Source organism: Megalops cyprinoides, chromosome 2, assembly GCF_013368585.1.
Source record: "Megalops cyprinoides isolate fMegCyp1 chromosome 2, fMegCyp1.pri, whole genome shotgun sequence".
NCBI lineage: Eukaryota > Metazoa > Chordata > Actinopteri > Elopiformes > Megalopidae > Megalops > Megalops cyprinoides.
The window spans coordinates 28,323,640-28,339,100 of NC_050584.1; the positions used below are offsets into that span (position 1 = coordinate 28,323,640).

A 15,461-nucleotide genomic window follows, 5' to 3' on the forward strand; every position below is an offset into this window, starting at 1 on the left:
GCAGCAGTGCCCCAGCAGGGAATCGGACCAGCAACCTTTCAGTTATAAGCCTTGCTCCTTACCACTATGCTACACTGCCACCCCTATCAACAGGAAGTATCTCATCTCACTTCCTGTTCTCACTCCCATCTCTTTGGGTTCAATTTTTTCCTGAACATCCATGGGCTCCCTTGCTTCCTGCTCCCTCCCACATGGAGGTGGGAGTGGGATGTAAATATCCAGGCTTTTATTTGGAAGAGGCCCCCAGCCTGAGCTAATGAAGGCCAGGCCTCCTCTTCTCCTCCTCTCCCTCCACCAGACCACACAGTCTAGCCCAGGCGGTGAATTATTCAGCGCCAACCGGAATGGAAACTTTAAAAAAAGACTGCCTCCTATAAAAAGACCTTTCTGATTCTGAAAATTAAAAATTAACGGGCCAATGCCTCACGGCAAATTTGGGATTATTTCAGCCATGACAATAGAGCCCTGATGCTGCGATCGTGAAGTTTGATCTGTTTTTATTTGAATACATTTGATCTGTTATTTACATCAAATATCAAATATCAAACTCCTTGTATAGCACTCCATAGAGAAGTGCACATGGAAACAGGGGTGGTCTGACAGAGTTTGATGAGGTGGTGCAGATATGATGGTGAGGGTGCAGTTGTATGGATGTTATGGATGTGGAACAGTGTTTAGGAAGGTGTAGGCAGGACGATGTAGATTTAGCTGTTTAGACTGTTATGGAGACAGTTTAGGGGGATAAACAGAAATAAATTCAGAGGGAAATAACAGTTTTAAATAGTAACATGTGTGGCATTATCTCTCTCCACCCTGGTTAATGAGTTCATGGTTTTAGTCGTAGAGGAACAGAGGAGAGGAAGGTGTCACTAATGACTGAACTCAGCAATGATGTAATGAAGAATTGACTCATGGACTACCTGAGTTTGGAGTCAGAGGTCAGAGGCCCTCGGTCTCAGGAAGATGATGTCACATCTTTATGTACAGGTTGCCTGGGGTTCTCCGAGAAATGTTTACCATAACATTACATCATGTCACAGTGCTCTGGATCCAATTACCCACAATTCCTGCCAGGGTAAATAAGGTCATCTGGGAGGAGCCAGAGCTAGAGACCAGGGAGAAGTGCATCAGTTAGAGAGGAGTGCATGAGGCCTGGATGGGGAGCGGTCATGTGATGGGGGTCTCCAGCCTGTGTGATCCGGTTCATTACATTATTCACAAGCGAGCAGACACACCTCCCGCACGGGGACTTACATACCTTACATCATCGCTGCAGCTGGGTATTCACAGAGGTCTTTCAGCTTACATAAGATGCAGTGGTAGCACCCCTGCCCTGATAATTAAACCTGTGCCCTGGCCTCTCAGCCCAAACAGTCATATGTGACTATTTGCCAGGGTGAATGTAGTGTCAACAGTAAGCTGTTCTGGTTTTTTACAACACAAAAAAAAATCATCTGAGAGAATAGTATAATGTACTATTATATGACACATTTCATCTATTTCAAATATGTGTCATATACTGACATTTGGGCAATGAGACAAATATAGAACCAACAACTTTCTGCTTACAAACCCAGCTCGTTTTCCCTGACCCTGCACTGCAACAGGTTTACAGAACAGCAGTCTGATTAGGGCATGTGTGATGTAGTACACCATGCATCAAACTACCCTGACACTGAGAGGATCGAGAACCTTAAAATCACACTGGGAGTGGAAAATTAGCTCTCGTCGATAAACAATGATTTACAGATTTCCCTCTTGTCTTTTCCCAGACATTTTGACTCCTCCCAAACAGGCGAAAGAACGTCTGTGGCCATGTCCCCTGTGGGCCAGTGAGGCTGTAAAACAGTGCTATATGGATCCCTGCAGCTCTCCCTGCTGCATGTGGCGTTTGCTGCAGCCTTCTAGAAAGTTCTGCCTCAGGTGGAGTGACTGAGCCCTTCCCTGGCCTCTGTTATCGGCCTTGCTTTCCTGGGCCTTTTTTCAAAGACAGGACAGTTTCTGCAAAGCTAAAGCGGTGGAGTTCGGCGTGTTTAGTGCGGACTGTGTCACACCCCAGCAGAGCCCTGATAGGTGTGTACGCAGTCCCCTTTCCTGAGTGTGTTTGCTGTTTGCTGAGAGATAACCGTGCCACTCGACAGGAAGCTGCTCCCCCTCATTGTGAAGTGTGCAGGTTTTCTGGCACAGGAGCGTGGCATCCTGGGCTGTGAACTTATTGCTGGGAAGCTGTAGGTTCGAATGCCTTACAGGGCACTGTGCCTATTTCCTTGAACAAGGTACTTGATCTGAATGGCTGTAGTTAATTTCCATTGATGCAAATGGACCATGTATGTAACTGTACCCAGATGGGTTCAGATTCCGAGGTCATTGCCCCTTGGTCTCAGAATGATGTCATTACATCTCTCTGCTTGTAGTTAAGCCATGACATCACACAGGAGAGCTCCGGGTCTCATTAACCACGTTTGCTGTCAAATCAGGAGCAGAGGAAATGACATCATCAGGGAGGAGCTAGTGGGTCAGTGAGATATCTGCAGACAGAAGGATAATGAGTCATTCATAAATGAGAGCTCAGCTTTCAGTGCAAGCTGTGTACAGTCAACCACCCAGGATGATGAGGGTGTCTGCTATTTGAACAAATAACATGACCCACCTTCATCCTCACATAAACTACACTCGATCCTCTCAAAAAAGTGTATACTGAAGAATGCAGGCGATGTCGTCATGGTAATGACAGTTGTGAAGACGCTCAGTTCGCCTGAGGGTGGCATAGCAGCAGGGGTGTGGCCAGAATCTGTCCTGATGAATGGAGCTGGTTCATTCCATTAGCGAGGCCATCAACGCCACGCGGGGGTCTGAACAAAGCCGGCCAAGAGACGGTTTGGCACTGTGCCCTGCCGGGGTTGGGACAGAGTAAATGCATTGGAATGCAGCCCTGTTTTGGTATCCAGTACACCCACAGCCCTCCTGCCCTGTTTTTGTGAGTGTACAATACAGGGGATCCCTGGCCCCCTGTAAAAAATGGGGTGCATTAGTGCCTCATATGCAGAGGAGAGGCGACATGATGCAGCCTGCAGGATGGGGTTAAGCTTGGCAAACTGCACTGTAAGTGGGCTCGGTCCAGTAAGAAAATAAAGCCGCTTTGTTGACTTCCACCCTGGTTCCATTTTAAAAAGCTCCACAGTTCCAGATTTATGGTCTACATCTGTGCTGTGCTCTCACGCGCGGCCCTGCTGGAGCGAACATCTCTGTCTCTCTCTCCCTCTCTCTTTTTCTCTGTCTCTCTTTTGCCCTCTGTTTCTACAGTATTTGAATCTCTCTCTCTCTCTCTCTCTCTCTCTCTCTCTCTCATCATTGCAATTCAGTTCAGTTTGATTTGTTGGCAGGACAATATGACAATGGTGTGCTCTTTCACACACACACACACACACCTACAGACATGTACACACTCTTACACACAATCTGTCACTCTCTCACATGCAATCTCTCTCCCTTTCTCATCCTCCCTCCCTCTCCGTGTCTCTTCTTTCCTCCCTTTCTCTCTCCCCCTCTGTACCCCTCTCTTTCTCCCCCCTCTCTCTCTCCCTCTCTGTCTTTCCCTCCCTCACTGTGCCGGTGTTGATGCCCAGCGGCTTTGCTCACGGCCTCTTCTTTATTTTCACAACTCTGTTTGTTACCCGTTTCCCTTGGCAACCTGTCTCGGGACAGTACAGATTTCTACGTCACTAGGACTTTTTTTTTTTTGAAGTGGGGGTGACTGGTGACTTAGAGGGAAAGGGTCTCTTTAGTTTTGTCATGTTTTCCAGCCCTGAGATATGGAAAACACATCCTAAACTCAAAAAGGTGGGGTGGAGAGTTGTGGGGGGAGGGTTACTGGAAACTGTTAGGAGGTGGGGGTTTTGGGGGGGAAGGCTGCCATAACACATCATAGATTTGATAGTGTTTAGTAATGTTACCCCATTCATGCAATTCAATACTGGTGAACCACCAACTGTAAGCCCTAGCTATTGGTTGCAGATGTTGTGGCCAGACAAACTGAACAAAAGGGAGCAACTAGAAATTATAATTATAAAAGATAAAAAAATAAAAGCACTGTTTTAGTGTGCACATTTTGCATGGCCAAAAGAGAAATCAACTTCACATCAGAAATTGTACTTTATGTGTAAGCGTACTGTACATGTGCACGCATTCCTCATTGGGAACATCCCTTAAGTTTTCAGTTGTTTATTTCTAATTGATTGCCTTTTTATGTTTTCTGTGAACTGCACTTCAGTGCAGTGCCCGACCATGTGAGCCGCAGTCAGTGATGTGTGTAACAGAGGCAGAGAGAGAGATAGTCCCCCCCTCACTGGGGTGTGGCTGGAGCTATTTTTACAAAAGAGGGGAAGGAGGGCGGGGTAGTGTAGTGGCACACCAAACTGCAGCCAAAACCATTGCTCAGAGCGGGAAAATTTGGCTGCAACTGTCTCACTGTTTCTCAGTGCCAGAGTCTGCCTCTCTGTCTCTGTCTCTCAGTCCCAGAGTCTGCCTCTCTGTCTCTATTCCCCTGTCCTTCCCTCACTCTCCCTTGCCTTTTTGCCTGTCTCTGTGTTATTGTCTGTCTGTTATTGATCAACTGTCTGTCTCAACTCTCAGTTCAGTTTCATTTCAACTTTTTCTCTCATTATGTATCCTCTCTTTCTCTGCCTATTTCTGTCTCATTTTCTGTCTGAGTTTAAGTCTGATCCCTCTGCCTCTTTCACACACACACACACACACACACACACACACACACACACACACACACACACACAGTTCCAGAATCCTTCCTACACTAATGTCACACCCCCCATCAAACACATGCACACTGTGACATAACAGTCCGCTGGTCTGTTCAGAGTACATAGGTGTCAATTCCTCTCAGTCCATAGCAGTCATCCAGTGGTTGTATGGTGGTCATCCAGTAGGCTTCCAGAAGCATCCTGTATCAAAACACTCCCTGCAGGAGAATAAAATAGATTCTGCCACTACAGGAGGAGGCCCTGTGGGTTGAGTGAGACACCTATTTCAGAGCCCTGCTGTATGATCATGTACGGGACATGCAGTGCTTGCAAAGGCCATAGCATTGCCTGGAATTTCCTAGTACTGAATTGGATGTTTTTGGGGGAGTTTCTTTCCACGACTGGTTATTTTTACTTTCTTAGAGGTTTTCTCACAATGGGCGAGGCTTTTTACTTACTCTTAATCACAATTTTTACAACAGATCATAAGCAGCTGATTGAGACGGTGCTGCTATGACTCATGCTCTTGACCCATCCCTTTGCCTCTGGGTGAAAGGAACATTATAGAAGATTGATCCCACATGCGGTGACCTTTGTGACCTGTAGAGTCTGACAGAAGGTGGGGAGGAGCACTGTGCTGTGCCCCAGAGGGATGCAGATAGGCGTTTCACTACGTAACCCCAGGCTCCACTACGTATGCTTTCTCTGCGTCATCACCAACAGTCAGTTGCTTGTGTGTGTGTGTGTGTGTGTGTGTGTGTGTTTGTGTGGACTCACCATGTGTTTGTGTGTATGTGTATGTGTATGTGTGTGTGTGTGTGTGTGTTTGTGTGGACTCACCATGTGTTTGTGTGTGTGTGTGAGTGTGTGTGTGTATATATGTGTTTGCGTGTCATCTCCGTGTGTGTGTGTGTGTGTGTGTGTGTGTGTTCTCCGGGTGTGTGTGTCTGTGTGTGATCTCCGTGTGTGTGTGTGTGTGAGACATTATCCAGAGATGCTGAAGCAGACAGGTTAGCACATGGGTAGTGGAATGGAGATGTTTTCCTTCTTGTGTTCCTCTGGTGCTAAAGAATCTGTGTGTGACCTGGTGGTTCTTGACGGAGCTGGGAGGGGGCAGATTTAAGCCCCCCGCCCACCAGCTGAGGGGATGGCAGTGTTCCAGGAGAAAGCATTCTCTTTTCCATTTCACCAGAGAAACCATTTCAATGGAACAGAATATTCTTTTATTATGATGTGACGCATATTTTCTCATACATGTTCACATACCTCTCCACACACTTACTCATGTGTGCACATACCACACATGCATGCACATGGACATGCACACACACACACACACACAAACCCATACACATACGTGAAGAAAGTGACAGACACACACTGAAGCACAACTGTGCTTCACACTGACAGAGCCCACACACTCCCAGGAATGTGTGTGTGTGTGTGTTTGTATGTTAGTGTGTGTAGCGCAGCTGTGGCTACAATGACTTCATGCAGAGGCTGCATTCCCTGCCTGCTCCATTCTGCCTTCTATAAGCTTTTGTACGATGCAGGATGTCAGATAATGTGATTTATTTATCCTGTCTCAAGAAATAACAATGGAGGCATTTAAGGGAATTTCTTTATTACAATTGGCTGTTTGTCATTTCTTTACATTATCTGAGGTGCAGTTTTCACAGTGCTCGTTCAGAACTTTTTGTCTCCCTTTATTACCCACATTATATTAATTCATTTCAAAAAGACAAGTAAAAGTAACGTTACAGTAATGTTAGAGAAACGCCTGGACAGTGCCAAAATGTCCAGACATGGTTTACGTAACAATGCTGTCTAATGGCTGATTAAAAACAGCTGTCCTGGTGTGAGTGGGCCTCTCAGAACAGTACCAGAGACACACGACTAATAACCCTAAGACTCATGATATTTTAATTATAATCAACAAATGTTGCTAGATTTATTATTAATTATGGGATGGAGAATTGTGCATCCACAGCATTAAATGGTATTTGTATGCAATTAGTACTTTATTGTAGACTTTGAGACAGAGTGTTAAAATAACTATGAACTGTTTACTGAAAGCCTTTTTAGAGTTGTTGTGGAAAGGTCTCTGTATTTGCAACAATGGAGTCGAAATGATTTGATCTCTGAAGTCCTAAATTGTTTCAGCAGAAATTTTTCAAGCTCAAATGAAATGACAGTTTTGTTGACTGCAAAATGAATAAAACATGTTTTACATATATAGAAGAAGGCAACTCGTCTATGAACGTGTCACTTGGGCCAAAGAGAGGGTGATGAAAGGTTTTTTTTGTGTGTTATTTTTAAGCACCTGCCTCATTCAGTTCTGTAGAGATAAGAGCAGGCCACACCCCTCTGTTGTAGCTCTCGCTCTGTGATCAGGGCCCTCTGATTCTATGGCGCCCCCTGCAGGTTGTGGTGGGGATCTCTCCGGGCCAAGCGGCTCCTTCAACAGCCCCGGGTACCCCAGCAGGTACCCCGAGAACCGCGAATGCATCTGGTACATCCAGACGTCTGCTGGGAGCAGCATCCAGATCACCATCCACGAGTTCGACGTGGAGTACCACCCCGACTGCAACTACGACCTTCTAGAGGTACATCACAGCTCTCCCCCTAAGTCTGTCTCTCCCTCTTTCTACAGTAAAAATACAAAGCTGCTGCCTAGCTGATTTCCAGTGTGAATGCTTTTTTTTTTAAGATGTCCTGACATTTCTGATTTACAGCCCACATCTGGCTGATGCTCACATGCATAACCCTATCTCTCTTTCTCTTTCCCTCTGTTTCATCATCTTTATCTGTCTTTCTCTCCCTCTCTCTCTCTCTCTCTTTGGCCTAAACCATGAATGTGTAAACAGCATGATCTGCAAACTGTATGGTTCATTGAATTTAATATATGACAGCTGCATCAAATCACATCTGTCGGGTAGATATATTTTTTTTGTAATAGACACTACATCATGAGATGAGCTGACATTAACGTGTGTCCTATTAAGAGGAGATTGCACAACCTGGATCACGCTGCTGTTTTTGGCAGTCTGGCCATTTCCTCATGGCCAGACTCACCTGTGTCTTCATTCCTGCCGAGCTCTCCAGGGGATTGCATCACCGCCACCTCTGCCACTCGATTGGTTAGGGGGCGGGCTTGTTGAACTTAACAATGTTATGTTGCTTGGCAACGGGTTGTACGTCCCCGGGCACTCCCCTGCCTTCTACCTCGGCCACAGGAAGAGGATGTGGCACCAGCTGCTGTGTGTGACAGCTTCCTGTGTGCTTCCTCCTTCCCCTCTGTGGCTAGTTTCTCAAGAAACCAAGCATTGCTAATACAATGACTGGAAACTATGGGTGAGGCTTGTGAGGGAGAGGGGTGAAGGCTCCTGATGGCCTCTCTTGACCTCTCAGGCCTCAGTGCATGGAAATTGTACTGCAAACTCTGAAAGACAGTGGGAGATTTAAAGAATTGGTTAAAAATTTCTTCTGGATCTCAGCAAAAGTACCCTTCCCATATAAGCCATCAGAGTTTATATGCAGTTAACACAGTGAACCTCTATGGAACAATCTAGAAGCACAATGCTGAATATGGAAGAGGAAGACTCCCATTTGAATTCAAAGAGACATTGAAATATTTTGACTGAGACCCTTTGTATCTACTGTGATTACCTGTCTCCTCAAAGCATTTTAAGAGGACTCAGACTGTTCTACCCATTTTAATGTGCTGATCATATGGGGTGGTGTGCAGAATGGTGGTGATGACCTGCAATGTGTGCAAAGCGTATTCAGCAATGACTCAACCCATCACTGTAACCAGATGCAGGATGCTCAGAACAGGATAAGTTGCCAGCCCTAAATCTGTCCATTGGTTTCCCAGTCTCCTATCGTTCTGACCCGGCACAGGCTGAGCCGATTGGAAAGTAAGAGTTAAAGAGCAGGGCGTTTCTTCCCCTCAGCTGAACTCCCTCCAGCCCACCTCCTGTGTGTTCCTGCTCCAGTCCTCTCACAGAGGCAGGGGGCGGGGTAGGGGGGCGGGGCTGCACACACGCTGGCCAGACCCTCGTCTTTAATTGAGCTCCAGCTCCAGTCTCTAATCTGCAAAAACACTCACATATGCACTCACAAACAGGAACTCTTACACTCACTCACACACTCACGCACACATAGGCATAAACTTTCACGCACACACATACATACATACACGTTCACATACATTCACCCACATGCATTGATAGACGCTCACATACACACTCATGGTCTCAACCACATGCACTCACACACTCTCACATTCACAAAGGCATACACTTCCACTTACACACACGTACATACTCACATGCACACAAACACACACACACACACGCACACACACGCACATACACATGCACATTTTTGCATGGCTCTCCTGAACAGCTCTCCTGAAACACACATAAATGCACACATACACACATTTTTGTGTGCAGGCGGGCCGTAGAGTTGAGCAGTCAGAAATGGATTTAATTGCACACCGCTAACAAGCTGTGGTTTTAGAGAACCCAGAGCCCAGAGAATGAATGCCTTTAGCTGTGTTTATTTTACTACGGGGAAGCTCACATTTAGAGCAAGCAGATACACCCCTGCCACTCCAAACTAGGACCTCTCTCACCTCTCTAAAGACAACACTTACAGACACCATCATGGCTTTTTGGTTAAGTAGAATCACACAGCAAGCATCTCATATGTAAATATGCTACCCCACATCCCCGCCATCTCATATGTAAATATGTACATACTTTATACATATAGAATGTACAGTCTTTGATCAAGCTTTATGTTATGTCTAGTTTAAGCAGGCCCTTTACTTATTCTGTTAATGGTAACTGAACTGAACATACTAATACAACTGAAAATATGTTTAAGACATAGGAAATGTTAAAAAGTCAAACATGCATTTGTTGATTTAAAGCATCTGTTGAAATACCTGATACCTGTTGCCTGCCACATGGTGCATCATTAACTGCAATTACAATATTTTTTACTCAAAGAAAATATCTCATACTATATATGATACGATATTCCCAGAATTGCAAGCAGAGAAGAGCTCCTGAGAAACAAACCCAGACTGTTTGTGAGGGACTGACTGGAGTTTAGACATACTGTCTGCAGCAAGAACTTTTCTGTCAGTTAGATCATGGCAGGTACAGGTTTAAGGATTTAACTTAACAGAGGTAGCCTGTGTCCAGTACCCACATAATACACAGAGTCTTTTGAACAGAAATACACATGCTTTAAAAATAGAGCAACAGTAAACTCTCTTTTATAATGTCAGCCTAAATGTGAGACTCTGTCTCATTTCTCTGCTTTGATGGCACATTAATTTATTGCCAACACGGTGAGCCAACAGCTCTAGCAAAAGATTCATGGCGTCTGATTGGCCAAAAGCCAGTCGTCCAGCCCACCAAGATGGGGAGGACAGATTAATGAAAAGCTGTGCAAAATGAATGTTTTGTGTGTGTGAGTGTGTATGAGTGTACATACTATAAAGTTTTAACTCTTGCAATAGTTAGCCAGCTGGATACCTATCATTAGTTTCTAATGGTATCAGCAAGAGGAAAATGATTTTTTGTTTGGGTGGTGTGCATGTTTGGGTGGTGTGTGTGCAAGTGAGTTTGTATGTATTTGCTTGTTTTGGTGTGTGTGTGTGTGTGCGTGTCTGTGTGTGTGTGTGAGTTGTTTTCCCCCTGTGGTAGTGACACACACAGGGATCAGCATGCTGTTGGTCACGCCTGAGGAATGCTGACTTCCACTGTAAAACTCAATAGAGCCAGCGGGGCAGAAACCAACAGCAAATGGCAGCTTTATGCTTTCGCAAATGGGCTTTATTCAGCTGCCTGCCTCCCTCTGGGCGGAGACCCACTGCTCTCTGCTCTTTGGACCCAAAACCCGCCAACGTCTAGAAACACCTCCTCCTCCCCCTTCCTCTCCGGGATACTGGGTAGCGTGAGGGCGGCTCCCGCCTCACCACACCCAGCCCTTTTCCCCGGGCTTCTGTCCCAGAGTCATGTGATCATCAGCATCCCTTTCAGAGCATCAAAATGTGCATACAAATGTTTTATTGTAGCCATTTCCATGGAAAACATCTTTCTCCACCCACCCATGTGCGCGCGCGCACACACACATACATATAGACACTCACAGACACACACCAAAAACACGCACAGCTGCACTTCACCACAATTACACAAATTGTATCTGTTTTTATGGTTCATACATCAGGAAGAGATGTGGTTCTGGATAGTGCAGCTTTGAAAACCAGAATCATTCTTGGGAAGACATTTGCGGACACCCGAGAAAACGTAACCTAATCTAAGTGCATTCTGCTAAGTGCCGTAGTAGGCGTGGCGACGCGCTCTCGTTGCCCTCTGTCCCAGCATGCTTTACTGCTGCTCTCACCTCTCCCCAGGTGTATGGAGGCCCTGACCTGTCGGCCCCACGCCTAGCCCAGCTCTGCACCACGCGGCCCCCCAACAACCCCTTGCAGGTGTCCAGCACGGGGAATCTGGTGACAGTGCGCTTCAAGTCTGACGCCTACGTCAGTGGCCGGGGCTTCAACGCCAGCTGGCAGGAGGTGCAGGGAGGTGAGTGCATCCCATACTTTTACCTCACGGCGGGTTTGTGCGACCGAAGATGTGCCAACTCCTTCAGACCCAGGGAGGACGCCCCTGCTGTTGACAGTTTATGCCACAGGACACAGGCTCATAGAGGCTTCCATAGCACATCTTATGACACATCCACGTTCTTTGTGAGTTTTATGCTTTCTAGGTCATTATGTCAATAGCTAAGATATGAAGGCATAGTTCTGTTTATAAGAGCAGGCAAGCTAGCCATCCAATCAGTAAGGACTCCAGGGGTCTGGCCTGCTGGGATCCATGTACTGTCATCAAATGTACAGTCAACAAAAGAGACTCAGCAAAAGAGATCCTGAGGGAGCATTATTTTCCCACTTAAATTGCAATGCTTGTGATCCAGTGACAGTGTGTTATATGGTAGTGTACGTACTTGACTACTTAGTTTTCCAGGCTGTCCAGATTTAGATAAGTTAACTTGTGGCAGTGCTTGAATGGTGTTATCTGGTCTGGGAGTGAGCCTGCTCTACCACTGTTGACCATTTCATGAGAAAGTTCTCTTGTGCTGGAAGTGGCTCTTGATAAGAGTGTCTGCTAAATGAATGTCATGTGATGTGATGGGAGTGAGCCAGTGGATTTTCAAGGTGTCTCTACATCTTCAATCCCTCTGGAATGTGAAGCATCAAAACTAATTTTCACTAGTCTAATAACTGATGCCAGTAGGGCCTCTGTGACGCAAAACAATTGTATCCCTTCCAAATTTGAAGGACACTGTTACAGATGACTGCCCGCTTTCAGATCCATCTAGTCCAGATTTTCTTTTTTATTATTATTTTGCTGTGACACATAATAGCTCAAATGTGCAGTACATTCTTCCTGTTAGTCATGTGAAAGACAGGAATGTACTGTGGTCTCCCTGCTTTGTCTGTTCGTGGCCCCCTTCCAGCTGTTGAGAGGAAAATGAATCACTTTTCATCCAACTTTCAAATTTAGTCACTTTTTCCATCTCTGCCCCTGACACACACACACACACACACACACTGACACAGACACACAGACACACACACACACACACACACACACACACACACACACACACACACAAACACATACACCTTCTCTGGAGGAAAGTGGGCTGACATTTAGCACCCAGCACGCTGGCTACGAGAATATGCCTGGCAGTGATTGTTCTTTAAATTGGTCTTTTTTTTTCTTCTCCATCTGCAGGTTGTGGAGGGGTGTTCACGGCTCCCAGCGGCGAGATCCACTCGCCAGACTTCCCGAACAACTACCCCAACAATGTGGACTGCTCCTGGACCATCAGCGTGGACCAGGGCCACCGAGTGCTCTTCAACTTCAGTGTGCTGGAGATCGAGTCCCAGTCCTCCTGCAACTGGGACTACGTGGCTGTGAGTGTCTGCCCTGTTGACCAATGAGGGAAGATGTAACAGGTCTATCTGCTCACAGGCAAACTAAAGGCGGGTAGCACTGTGCACTTTATATGTCATCAGAAGAGGGAAATACACCTTCAGTAAACAGAGTGATTCCCATCACCATTCAAAGCACATCTGCAGAAGCAGGTATTATATAGATAGCTTATGAATGGAAATGTACAAAGCCACAGTTCTGTGCAGAGATATGCATAGGATATGCAGAGATGTAGTTAGCACCGCCTACAGAATATGTCCCACCATAAATCAAAGTTGAATCTTGACCTGGTCCAGTATGGGAAATGGAATTATACGGAGAATGCTGCAGGGCAGCTTGGACAGCGGATGCAACTGGTTCTGGTTAGGCGGCTTTATTCTTCAGTATCTGGAACCCTTTGATTGACAGGAGTGGCCAGTAGGGTGTGGTGGGGCTTGGCCTGTGTGTTGTGGGGTGTGGTGGGAGGGGGTGTGGAATACAGGGTGCGGTTAGGGTCTAGTGGGATAGATGACCCATGGGGCATAACTGATGGAAACACCCCGGGGGGACCTTCAGGTTTTGGGAACACCCTTCCACACAACCCCCATTCCTCCTCATTTGGGGCTGAGAAAAGGGAAGTAACAGAGATGGGCACAATGAGTAACACAGTCTAGTGCAGAAAAGCATACAAAACGTGTCACTGACACAGGCCTGTTAGAGTGAGATTCTTTTCACCTCCTGTCAGCTTTTACAGTTAATATGCAGAGTTCCCAGCTCGGGTCTCCATGGAGTTACACTGAACCTGCAGTCTGTGACTCAAGCCTCTGTCTGAGAGCCTCAGCTCCATCTTCCCTTTCCTCTACCCTCTGTGACTTGCTGCATGGCACCCCCCCCCCACCCTGGCATTCTGTGGTCAGATCTTTTAATTTGGGGAAAAGGTCAGGGTAACTATTAGCACCGTGTGAATAAGCTCCACTGTTCAGAGATCTTATTACCACAGCCCAGAGGGGGAAATGCCACTATCCAAGCCTGATTCCTACAGCCTGCAGACAAAAGAGTTCTCTAGAAAGCCTGAATCCATTCAGACGGGAAAGCTAAAATGTGCATGCGGGAATACGCTAGGTCTTCTCATCTGTTTCCCCCTTCAGTTAGAAAAGAGCCCCTGCTCTGTGACAGATCAACAGACAGAGACAGGAAGTCATTGTCAAGCGCTAGCCTCACAGTTCCTCTCTCCTGCCTGCCCCCAGGTGTATGATGGCCCCAGCCAGACAGCTCCACTCCTGGCTCGGGTGTGTGGGTTCACCCTGCCAGAGCCCATCTTTTCCACGCAGAATACCATCTATGTGCGCTTCCGGTCTGACAGCAGCCAAAACCACAAGGGCTTCAGCGCGCGCTTCTCGGAAGGTGGGCTGCCTAGTGACAGACATGCCAAACTGCACCTCGGATCCATTTCCATTCTGGCCTTGTCACCTACCCCATGTCCCCCCATCCCTGATTTCACAGAGTCTCTAAAAACTATGTGCAGTACCACAAGATAGGAAGAATCAATATTTTAACCATTGAAATGTTTTAGTAATGCCAGTAAAGAGAGAAGCACATGTTGAACCAGGCTTGAAAAAAAGAGCAGCCATGACAGAAGATCAGGCCTCGACCAGGCCCAATCAAACTTTTAATCTTGTCAAACCATGGCAATTATTTCTGATTGACATTGCCTCTAAATGGCAATTGAGCAGTCTCTGTATGTACTGTATACTTAATCATATATGCTTAATCATGGGAGGTAGGTGCAATGCTGCAGAGGATTGGGATGTAACATTTCCTCATGCAGACAACCAGTATTCCAAGTTCAATGTTCTCGGGTTTAGTTGAGTAACTAAAATTAGTTGATTCCTTCTGTTTAGGAGACAGTACTGACCGAGAAGATGCTTTACACAGTAATTATACACCTAGGCCTTGACTGCCTCAGCTCAGAATGTGAGCTCCAACAGAAATACACTGTACTTGTGAGAGCTGTGCTTTATCATTACATTACATTACTTTACATGAAACAATGGTCATTTAGCAGAAGCTTTTATTCAAAGCGACTTACATAGGATATATTGACACAGATGGATATTTACTGAGGCACCTCTGGGTTAAGTACCTTGCCAAAGGTTATAGCAACAGTGTCCCAGCAGGGAATCAACCTTTCAGTTACGAGCCCTGATGCTTAGCACTATGCTACACTGCCGCCCCTCATGGGTTAAAATAATTACATTAGCAGCTGCGCCCCAATGTACAGGCCTCGTATGCCCTCAGGTGTCCTCAGCCTACCTTAAGAGGAGGTTTAGTCCAGATATTTTTGCACTTTATGTTTTGTACCGGACACTGAGTGATGCTCTCCTCCCTGTTTCAGCCTGTGGCGCCACAATCATCAGTGACGATGTGGGTGGAGCCATCGCGTCACCACGGTACCCCTACCCCTACCCGGTCAATCAGAACTGCAGCTGGATCATCAAGGCACAGGAGCCATGTAGGTGATAATCCAATCTCTCTCAGTCCTCTGAATAGAGCTTCCTGCTGTTATACTGGGCCAGGGTCAGTATTTTTGATAACAAATTGTGGCTTAGAGTGATAAAATATTGGGGCCAAACTGGAAACGAGCAGCTTAGCTTATCTGCACCGAGCTACTTCCGGTTTGGCACCAGTAAATCTG

The 15,461-nt window shown here is 46.3% G+C and overlaps 1 protein-coding gene across 1 annotated transcript in view; it reads left to right on the forward strand.

Annotated features, from left to right (window-relative positions):
* The window catches only part of cubn (cubilin (intrinsic factor-cobalamin receptor)), a 95,805-nt gene that overhangs the window by 41,880 nt on the left and 38,464 nt on the right, over positions 1 to 15,461 (forward strand). The window contains exons 29-33 of the mRNA XM_036521718.1: positions 7,182 to 7,363; positions 11,197 to 11,371; positions 12,587 to 12,768; positions 14,014 to 14,170; positions 15,162 to 15,278. Of these exons, the coding sequence (XP_036377611.1) occupies positions 7,182 to 7,363; positions 11,197 to 11,371; positions 12,587 to 12,768; positions 14,014 to 14,170; positions 15,162 to 15,278 (813 nt within the window). The remainder of the gene's footprint in view (positions 1 to 7,181; positions 7,364 to 11,196; positions 11,372 to 12,586; positions 12,769 to 14,013; positions 14,171 to 15,161; positions 15,279 to 15,461) is intronic.